At 39.0% G+C, this 11,036-nt stretch overlaps 1 protein-coding gene across 1 annotated transcript in view; it reads left to right on the forward strand.

The window, feature by feature from the left end:
• The window catches only part of TSPAN7 (tetraspanin 7), an 82,302-nt gene extending 71,505 nt beyond the window's left edge, over window positions 1-10,797 (forward strand). Inside the window, exons 6-8 of the mRNA XM_005880870.1 lie at window positions 3,736-3,819; window positions 9,514-9,589; window positions 9,856-10,797. Coding sequence (XP_005880932.1) covers window positions 3,736-3,819; window positions 9,514-9,582 — 153 coding nt within the window. The 3' untranslated portion in view covers window positions 9,583-9,589; window positions 9,856-10,797. The remainder of the gene's footprint in view (window positions 1-3,735; window positions 3,820-9,513; window positions 9,590-9,855) is intronic.
• The last annotated feature ends 239 nt before the right edge of the window (window positions 10,798-11,036 follow it).

An 11,036-nucleotide genomic window follows, 5' to 3' on the forward strand; every position in this document is an offset into this window, starting at 1 on the left:
CTGTCAACATCCTGACTCCAAAAGAAATTAGAGAGGAAAAAACTGGCTAAAAGATATTTGAAAGTTAGTATGTAGTGGAGTTGAGGAATATGAAATTTCAGTAGTCAGAAAAGGAATATCCATTCTTTATTCTGTTTACATAGAATATGTTAAAGACATGATACAAATGCATGTGAAGGCCCTCTATATTCTTAAATGTTTAGAGAAGTGCCAGATAGAAAATATAGTTTGGTAAACAAGAGGGAGAATAAAACCCTACTATTGAGTTTACTTGTGGTTATATGGCCATCAGGTAAATTTTCTTATCTTAGGTAAAATTCTATTCTTTAAGGTCTTCAAAATTCTATGTGATCTGGGCCAACTACTGAATAATTCATAGGAGATAGCATTTTCTCAGGATCAGAATGTTAAGATATTGGTTTCTGTATTTTACCCATTTAATGTTGGTATTTGTTGCATAAATACTGCAAGGCATTGTTGCCATTCTAGAAGCTCGGTTTGTCATGCTGGACTTATGACTTTGCTATTGGATTGGGGAGGTAAGATGTTCAGTACTGACATCTGTTCCTACTGAAATTTTCTTATGAACCTAAAGTTTGAAGCCCATTTGCCTCTCATCAGCAAGGTAACTTCTGCTTTTTTTCATGGACATCCCCATTAAGCACTCATACATGTCAGTATGCTGCCATTTTATGAAATGTCACCTTACTTAGCACATGGTGGCTACTCTGATGTATAAAAGGCAAGATGAGCTTTGTGGCAGGGAGATATTTGTGTACCAGAGCCTCAGGAGGTCATTTGTAGAAGCAGCAACCTCAACCTTTGATAAAAGTATTTTTTATACCCAAACTTCCTCTTCTTTTGTGCAAGTTGAGGGTCTAGAAGTCCAGATCACAGGGTCTGGAGTCAGACTCCAGGTTAAATTCTGGCTCAGCCACTTGCTGGCCATGCAATGTTAATCAAGTTACTTAATGTTTCTCAGTCTTGTTTCTCATCTGTAAAATGGGGATAATAATAGTTCCTGACCCTTAGGATTGATAGGAAGATTGAAGAAGATAAAGTATCTAAAGTATGGGGCCTGGCACAGAGTAAGGCCACAGTAAATGTTAACTATAATATTAACTATTACCTGTAATATAAATGTCATGACAATGATGGTGAAGTTTTTCTTCCATTAAAAATGCTGAAGCCAGTCCTCATAGGAAGGATCACATAAAGATGACTCTGGCTCTTATCTGACAGCCTGAGAAACCTACCTTGTACAAATAACTGAGAGAGCAGGAAGGAGCTGAGAACAGTTAAGCAGGATATTTATTGTTTTGTTTGGGAAACAGATTTTATTTTGGTTCTGTTAGCAGGATCATGGCATGTCTGCAGGTTCAGTTGGCCAAAAGTATTGGCTGAGTTCCTTCTCCATAGGAATTCCTTTATATATATATTTTTAAATATGTTTTTATTGATTTTAGAGAGAGAGAAAGGGAGAAGGAGAGAGAGAGAGAAACATTGATAAGCTGCCTCCTCCACACACCCTGCTGGGGGTAAAGCCTGCAACCTAGGCATGTGCCCTGACCAGGAATCAAACTATTGACCCCTCTATGTATGGGACAGAGTTCAATCAACTGAGCCACATCAGCCAGAAAAATCTTTGCCAAATTATTTTTCAGAGTAAAATAATAACCCACCTCACTTCTCTCTAGTTTTTTATTTATTTATTGGGTTTGTGTTTCCATATTTTGAGCCGACCTAGTACCAGTGCTGATGTGAATTTCATTCCTCTACTGGACCATCGACAATCACTATGGGGAGAAGACACAATAATAATGGCCAGCATAGCAAAACACTGTCTTAACTACTATCATTTGGGAAATGGTTAGAATATTCACCACCCTTCTCATTTTGAATTCTTCCTAACCAAAACTGCTCTCCCTTCCAGTGTCTTTTGAAAAATAGTGTGATATATAGTTTCACTAGTAAAAATGAAATTAGCAAGCAAGCCTCTACTATAAAGAGATAATCAAATTTCAAAACTCCCCATGGCAATAATGTATTTCCTTTCCCACCCCTGCCCTGGCCTTCAAATTTATGTCAGGTAACTAAGGAATATAGTTTGTCTATTGCATTAAAAACATGTGTCAAAGCACTGCTGCTAAGTTAATGCATCGTTTTCTCTGCAAACAGACTGTGAATACATAAAATATCACTTATTAGAAGACACAGCCTTGGCAGAATTTTTACAGGCTATGAAAAATGTTAAATGGTTAAATTTTGAATTAAAAAATGGGAGACAGTGTTCTTTGTTGTTGTTTTTTTTTTTACATGTTATGACAATTTAGTGTGCCTTTCCTGATAAACAAGAGTCCCTTTTACTCTGTTTTGAAATTAATATCTTGATTTTTACAGATTTTATACATTTCAATTGAAGCTCTTTTACAGAAAACAAGAAAATGACCATGTCTTCCAAAAAGCTGAATATGTCAGAAGTCTACGTTGATTTGGCTCAGTTTCAAATGAATATACCTATAAATTCATTCTTGTTTTTTATTCTCTCTTCCTCTCTCTCCCTCCTTTCTCACTCCCTCCCTCTAACTTCCTCCTCCTCTCCCTCCCTGCTGTTTAACCTGTGAGGCTTTTAACAGGAAGAGTGAGTTTTTGCCTCTGCATTATGGGTGATATACACTTGGTGTCTCCTATCTGTATTAGATTGATAAAATGTAATCCACTATGTTCAAGGAAATTTCCCTTCATTTTATGGGTAAAGATGTTGACATCAGAAAGGAAAAGTGACTTGTTCAAGGGCATATAGTAATTTTGTGGGAAAGACTCTAGAACATAGGTTTTCCCCATTTTTTAAAAAACAAACATAATAGTCTCTTTTGGAAGAATCCTAAAATGCCATAAAGTAGGCAGGCATTCAAACACCTCTCTCTGACCAGATGATTTCACTTTATCCAAAATTTTTCCATTTGTTGTTAAAATGCTTTTAATATGATTATGATTCTTCCTGTTCAAGGATGTGAAATGCCTTTTCATCTGTTCAAGTTTACTTCTGTGTCTATAGTGTTTGCTTCATAGGTCTTACAGATTCATTGCTAAATTTAATTCTACTACTGAAATATTTTCCAATGAATATATAGTTAACCCTTGAACAACAGGGGTTTAACTAATTGCACGGGTCTACATATACACTGATTCCCCCCCCCCCCAATAAACACATATACTATTTTCAACCATGGTTGGGAGTCCGTGGATACAGAGGACCAATTGTATGCATTGATCTAAGCCATTTTATATAGGGGACTTGAGCACCCTGGGATTGTGGTATCTGCAGGGATTCCTGGAACCAAAACCCCTGAGAATACTGAGGATCAATTTAAGTTTTGGGGGAGTCAAAGTTATATATGGATTTTTATGCAGGGGTTGGCACCCCAAGCACTGTGTTGTTCAAGGGTCAACACTATATATATTGGATTTACTTTAAAATAACTCAGCCAAGGGATGAGAGATTTAAATGAAACAAGATTAGTCATATGTTAATTGTGATGTTAGAGAAAGGTTCACTTGGGGGCTCATTGTACTACTCTGTATATTTTTTTGTATGTTTGAAATTTTTCATTAGTTTTTTTTTTAAGTGTAAAAAGAATGCTGGTAAGTTCCAAGGGTGAATTACAAACTTTAACACAGTCCACTCTGGCCTGGGTAAAACATGCCTCTGAGACTGTCTCTCTCTGTTTCCAGGGTTGTTATGATCTGGTGACCAGTTTCATGGAGACTAACATGGGAATCATTGCTGGAGTGGCTTTTGGAATTGCATTCTCCCAGGTAGCCTACATAATTGTGTGATCCCATCAAGCCTTTCCCCTGTCTCCTGCTCTCCTTTCCCTCCCTGGTCTCCATACTCTGCCTGCCTCACTGTGTCTTGGGAAAGGCTGATAGATGGGGTCAGAGCTCCATGCTCATTAGTCCTTAGGTCATCTGTTTATTGATTTTCCTTTTTCAACCTAAATGAAGTTTTGCCATCAAGGGAATATTGGTTACAGTTCAATTAATGACTAGCTCCAGAAAAACAACTTGCTTCTTCTGTAGGTCAAATGGAGGTTAACTGAACAAAATGCTGGCTTAATTGGAGCATAAACAACTCCAAACATCAAATGGCTTATCTGGATTGGGGAGAAGCCTTTTTTCCTGCTTGAGCTATCACTTTTCTGTTCTCAATTCCTATAGATTATGCATGAGGTCTCTCCTTTTAAAGAAAATCTAAATTTAGCCAACTTCATTTTGTGATCATTATTTTAATCTCTAGGTTTGACTATTATTTCTAAAGAGGAAACCAAATTTCTGTATATTACATTTTATATTCCTTTATCTCTACCCAGCCTCTAAAAAACAGTACGAGAGGTAATTATGCAAACTAAGGATGGAACAAGATTAAACTAACCAGGCAGTATACTGTCCCACAAGCTTCTGATCTCCTGGCTGAATAATATACTGTTGCTATAATATTACTATGGGTAGAAGGATTGGCATATATACTTAAATAAAACCTTTATGTTTTCCTTAGAATTTTTTTAGACCAATAGATCGTTTTTCCAACAAAGTCTAATTATTGTTATCTCAGTAATGTGTCCACAGCTCTAATTTCACCTGCCTGAATTCTATATTGGCTCTCTCAGACTGTAATTACTTTTTCCCCACCCCTCTGTACTTTCCTTCCTGCTAAGGAGAACAGATGCACTTTGATCTTATTCAAGTCTAAAACTTTTTATTGCAATATGACACATGCAGAAAAGTGCATAACCTAAAAGTATACAGTTTAATAAATTATCACAAGATGAACATATTCGTGTGACTGTCAGATCCAGGAATTGAACATTAGCCTGATAGTTTTTGAAAATAGAGGGCTTTGCTTTAGATAAGTTAAAAAGTTTTGTTTCAAGCAGGTTCAAAAAACTTGCGTGACGTTTCATTTCACAAGAACATGTGGACTCAGCCAATAGGAATGTGTCATTCTTGTGACAGTCCCAAAATTCATTGACCATTGGTTTGCTTTTTGAAACCCATGAAGTAAGTTAAATCTCAGTACACCCACACAGAGACAAACCAAAGTGGTGTCACAAACAGGGCCAATTAACTCAGTCTCCAGAGACATTTCAGAGGAAGTTATTGCCCTGAACTTTATTCTGGTTGCTATCATATTTCAGTAATAACATCTCAGTAACATATCTCTAATGGCCAAAGGGGCATTTTAGAGGATCCCAGACCACATGTTTGATGCAGATGTACGGGATTCACTTGACAGCTTGCACATAGTTTACTTTCCACATGTATATGCAGCGTCAGGTTCATACCCACCTATAGGACAGACTTATTCTGGGCATTTGAGGAGAACTGTCCCTTTGGAGGTAGGAATATGCTGAAGTCCCCACTAATGGTTATCCTAGAACCATTAAGGGACATGATGCCTGTAGTCTGCATGGGGAGAAGAGAGCCTCAAAGAGCCTGGAATCTCATGTATGAAACATCATCCAAGAATATACGCATGTGGCCATGAAGGAGTAAAGTGGCAATCCTATTTTCATTAGCGAGGTGACTCAAGTCATAAAGAATCTGATTTGTACCTAGACAAGTGGTTACCTGGCCTGCTGAGCATTAATCTCTCTGTACTACCTTGAAGAAATCACTTATGTGGAATTGGTGAGTTTTCTCTGTGGCCCATGAGGCAGTAAGAGAGGGGATTTGGCTCCAAGGAACCCCAAAACAGAAACTCTCTGTAGAGAGTTTAGGTCTCATGAGGTATCACATAGTTGTTGGGATGAAAGAACAAAAAACACAAAGCCCAGTGACTTTGCAAAGTCAGTACCAATCACTCGCATGGCCAGGCAGACGCAGTGGGGAAGAGACCCGAGTCTTGTTATGCTCAGCTTGCACCGGGGAGAGGAATAGCCATGGCTGTCTTTTATTAGCCAGATGTGCTAGAAACTGCAGCTTTTAATGGTGCTAGCAGCCTCAAGGTTCCTGTAAGCTGAAGTGGAATTCCAGATGCCAGCAGATCTAGGCCCTCTCTGGGACAATGGTGGCCACTTACCAGCTGTACTGATTCTGGTCAATGACCTAGAACCAAACCTTTAGCCACATATGTTCAAAAATTGTAGGACACATGTCACAGTGAAATTTAGCAAATATTGGCCTATCTCTTACTAGTAGCTTTAGTATAATAAAGTGAGCTCTACTGAGTAGAGGCTGCAGACAGACCAAAGTATATAGGAAAGAACAGAGCTCTCTTTCTCTTTTCACCTTTCCTCACCTGCCCTCCTCCTCCTCCTTGTCCTTTTCCTCACCTGCTCTTGTGACCTCCATGCTATCTGTTGGAACAAACTGGATTTGTACATCTGTTGTCTCAGAAATTAAAGATGGTATAAAGTAAAAAGAAAACTAAGCTGAGTCTAGCCTTTTAATAGAATGTTCAAGAACTCTGGCCCTGTTAGTTAATTTAAAGCAGGCCGTTTATACTTCTCTCCACAAATTCCTACTGCCTTTGCCCTCTCAAGGAAAAGCCCATTTGCCTGGAATTAATATGCAGGTCCTGCTGCCCTATAGATTTATAGCAAGAGGTTGAGTGTGTTTTGATAGGGTTTGAATGGCTTGCTTGAGATTGGGCATCTACTGTAGACCCAGTTTTACAATTCTGACCTCCGCCCCTGGTCTGCTCTATTAAGCATTTAGGCCAAATTTCACCCTTGTTCTTGCCTCAGGTAGCACCTAAAGGGAACTTATTCTGTGCTTTTATAATGAAAGGGTTTGAATCTGTGGAATTGGAAGGAAAAAGGTACTCATCAAAAAAATAGATCCTCCTCCTACCCATCCATCCCCTGACCTTCACCACTGTAGAGCCTCCCCCAGAGCTCACAGGCTTCTGGGATGATTCATTATTGGCCGGGAATTTTTTTTTCTGTGACTTGTTTACCTTTTCTATGTAGAGGGCAGGACAAAGCTGTTGATAGCCTTGATAAGACATGGCCCAAAAAAAGGCTAACAGAACTATTTACTCATTCCCTTAGTATTTTCAGGGCCTCAGATGGTCCCTAATAACATTTATACTATTTTATTTCTAGCCAGATTCCTTGGCACTTTCCTAAAGTCATGAAAGTTTTACTTAGTTTCCCAGTTAAATCATTAAAATAAAATCTCCACAGGCATTATAAGGATCTAAAATTTTCATTTATTGCTTGTCACTTTCTTGTTAAGAAAGTTGCCTTTATAGCTCTGTGATGGCAGAGGAAGACACCCTTGCCCTGTTGACTTTGACATCTCTTGTCTTTGCTGACAGGCCCTACAACTCTCTTAGCCTCTCTTCCTCTTCTCTGGTTTCTCAGTTGTTGAAGCAGTAGAACCACCCTAAGGTTTTAACAACTCAAAAGAAAATAGAATACATACCGACAAGGCAGATAGTAGTAAAATTGTTACTTCAAAAAATTAGATGGGTACTAAGTACAAAGTCTTAGTCAATCAAATATAAGCTGATCTGTAACTGCCAAAACTATATAGGATTAGGCATTTCACCAGCCACAGGCAGGGTGAATGGTAGCTCTGAGGTCTCTGTCCTGAGGAGTTTTCAGCATAACAAACTCTTCAGGAGAACAGAGTTCAGGTGTTGCCCTCACCAAGAATGGGACCCTGTTTGGTCGCAGGTGTTACACCTGTAAGAAAAGGGTGACTAAATGGACTAAATGACTAGTTCTCTCACCTGCAATGCTTGTTAAGCCATCAATTGCTAGGCCCTACTCACCCACAGTGTCTGATTCAGTAGGCCTGGAGTGGGGCCCGAGAATTAGCATTTCTAACATGGCCCTAGGTCAGTGGTTCTCAACCTTCTGGCCCTTTAAATACAGTTCCTCATGTTGTGACCCAACCACAAAATTATTTTCGTTGCTACTTCATAACTGTAATGTTGCTACTGTTATGAATTGTAATGTAAATATCTGATATGCAGGATGGTCTTAGGCGACCCCTGTGAAAGGGTCATTCGACTGCCAAAGGGGTCGCGACCCACAGGTTGAGAACCGCTGCCCTAGGTGATGTTGATGCTGCAGGTCTTGAGGCCACACTTGGAAAGACACTGTTCCCAATTTTCTCTAAAAGTCATTCCCAACTCTGATCCAATAAAATATGGCAAACTGCTTAACTTGCAGTGGTTCTCAGCCTTCCTAATGCTGCGACCCTTTAATACAGTTCCTCATGTTGTGGTGACCCCCAACCATAAAATTATTTTCGTTGCTACTTCATAACTGTAATTTTGCTACTGTTATGAATCGTAATGTAAATATCTGATATGCTATATGTGTTTTCCAATGGTTGCGACCCACAGGTTGAGAACCACTGGCTTAAGGAGAAGGGACTCAATTTGGCTAAGAGAAGCTGCAGACCTCTAAATTCAAGTGTATATTTGGGTTACTGTGTAAAGCATGCTAATCCTCCAGAGACAAGAAAGAGATTTTGGTTTCCAGCGAGCTGAACAGATGTGCTTAAGGATGTCTTCATAGTGTCACAACAGCTTTTATCAGATCCATCTATGCTACAGTTTAAGACAAGGCACAAACACAGGTAGATGATTGAGGTCTTCTGAGGAGGTAGAGGTACAGATATTGGTTATTCAGGTGGCCCTTGGATGTAGATGGACTTATTTATGCCTAAGATATCTACATGGTTGAGAGACAAAGAGAAATTAAAGCCCTCCTTTCCTCTTTCTCCTTCACCCCCATCCTCCAGCCTCTAACAAGCCATGACTTTATTACTTCTTCATTGGCAAACTCATCTGGTCAAGAATAGCATCTCATTGTCTCGAGGAAAGAATTATTATGGCTGGGGTATCAGCTAACTATATTGAAATATCTTCCAATGCATGTGCTTATGGTTTTGAATTTAATTTGGGCATTAAAAGATATCTCTCACTAATTCTGTGGTACTTAATTTTTTTCATTACTCTTATAACATATGAACACATTTTAATACTACTTATATGTCAGAAGTTGTTTTTATTTATTTTTAAATTATTTTTATTGATTTTAAAGAGAAAGGGAGAGGGAGAGAGAGATAGAAACATCAATGATGAGAGAGAATCATTGATCAGCTGCCTCCTGCAGGCCCCCTATTGGGGATTGAGCCTACAATCCAGGCATGTGCCCTTGACCTGAATCGAATCTGGGACCCTTCAGTCTGCAGACCTACACTCTATCCACTGAGCCAAACTGGCTGGGACTCAAAAGTTGCTTTTAAATGGCCAGAGTGAACTAGAACCTGTGGCCAGTTCAAGAACCTCTAGTTATCCTCTATCAGCAATTAGACACTCTAAGTCTTAGATCCCACAGATGAAATCAGGTTTGATCATTTTCTCTAGTGCCCTTTCCCCATTCATGTACAAAAGCACTCAGTTGTCTAAAATATATTTGGGGGGATGTCAAAGCATGGTGTAGTTCAGTGGCTTAAGATTCCTGTTCTCATTTTTCCTTCTGGCAATAGCTGATTGGCATGCTGCTGGCCTGCTGTCTGTCCCGGTTCATCACGGCCAACCAATATGAGATGGTATAAGGAGAAGGTGAGTGGCAGTGGGGAGTGTTTAATTTTGGGTTTCTCCCTTTGGGGCACATACTACCTTTCAAAACACAAGGGTACTATCCAGCCACTTAAATACTTGATCTTGGTGGCACTGGTCCATCTGACAAAACCTCATTTCTGTGGTGCTAGGAAGGAGATGTGATCACCACTATTGTGGAAAATGTATCAATACTCTTTTCAGATTGTTACCTTATTTTAAGTCCTTATCAATGATGAGTCACTCACATGTTTTAATCTCTCTCTTAGTCTTTCAAGAACGACGGAATAAGAGACCCGATTTAATAAAGGAACTGCAGCAACCCTTGAAAGACTTCTAAAAGAATGTTAGAGCACAGTACATATTACACTTGCCCTATTCCCCCTAACTCCATACCCTGTGTGCAACTGATACTCCCACACAGTCTCTACCCTGCCTTTCAACCTAAACCTAGTGTTCCATTTTGTGAAGCCCCTTTGTGCCAGAGTATAGCCAGATTCCCTGCATCTAGTCCTAGTGGAGCCCACCCAAGGCTCCTTCATCTGTACTTGGTCCAACTGCAACTCATCATAGGTGACTGGTTATCACACCATCACTGGCCGCCTGGGCCCTGCATGTTTTTAGGAGGCTCCTGTTAACTCTTCATTAAGATTGATAAATGTAACGCCCCTTGATATAGATAAACAGCTACCTGTTCTTTTGGCTTAATTTCCTATAATTCGGTTATCCCTTTACTAAGGCTCTTTCCTACTTTCTCCAGGCTGCCTAGAACATGTAAAGAGATACATCAGTAATTGTTTATGAGGAGGAAAAAGCATGAAGGAAATTGTTGAGCTTTAGGTGGTCTCCTTTGCTCATTATTATTACATGCGTGGGTATGTATAGACAGTTTAGTGCACCTATACCTGTCACTTGAAACCTGTATTAAAAAGTTGAATTGTTACTTCACATGAAGGAAATAATACTACTTCTGCTTTTCTCCAATTAATTGCTATTGTGTTATTTTACTTCTTTCTGTACTTTTCCTTTGCATTGATATTACAGACATTGAGGACATCATCAAATCAACTGAAAAATGAGTGTGAAGGGGGAACAAATGTCAAAATATTTTTAAAAGATCTTTAAAAATAATGCCTCTAGCATGCCAACAAGAATGCATTGATATTGTGAACATTTGTGATACATGTATTAATAAATAGAGTCACTACAAATTACTGTGTTCTGGTTTTGTTCTTCGGTTATTACAGAAATTTTAAACACATATTTCTATTCCATCTTGTTACACACTGACACACCCCTCTATAAATGCTCCCATCAATCTTACCACACCAAAATAGCATCAGGTAGTGTAAAAGTTGAAGAATTAGATTTTTTAAAAATGGGAATTTTAGAAATTTATATCACTTATCATGAACAGGATAAATTGTTGACTACAAAAATAGAACTTTCA

Source organism: Myotis brandtii, unplaced genomic scaffold, assembly GCF_000412655.1.
Source record: "Myotis brandtii unplaced genomic scaffold, ASM41265v1 scaffold657, whole genome shotgun sequence".
Taxonomy (NCBI): Eukaryota; Metazoa; Chordata; class Mammalia; order Chiroptera; family Vespertilionidae; genus Myotis; species Myotis brandtii.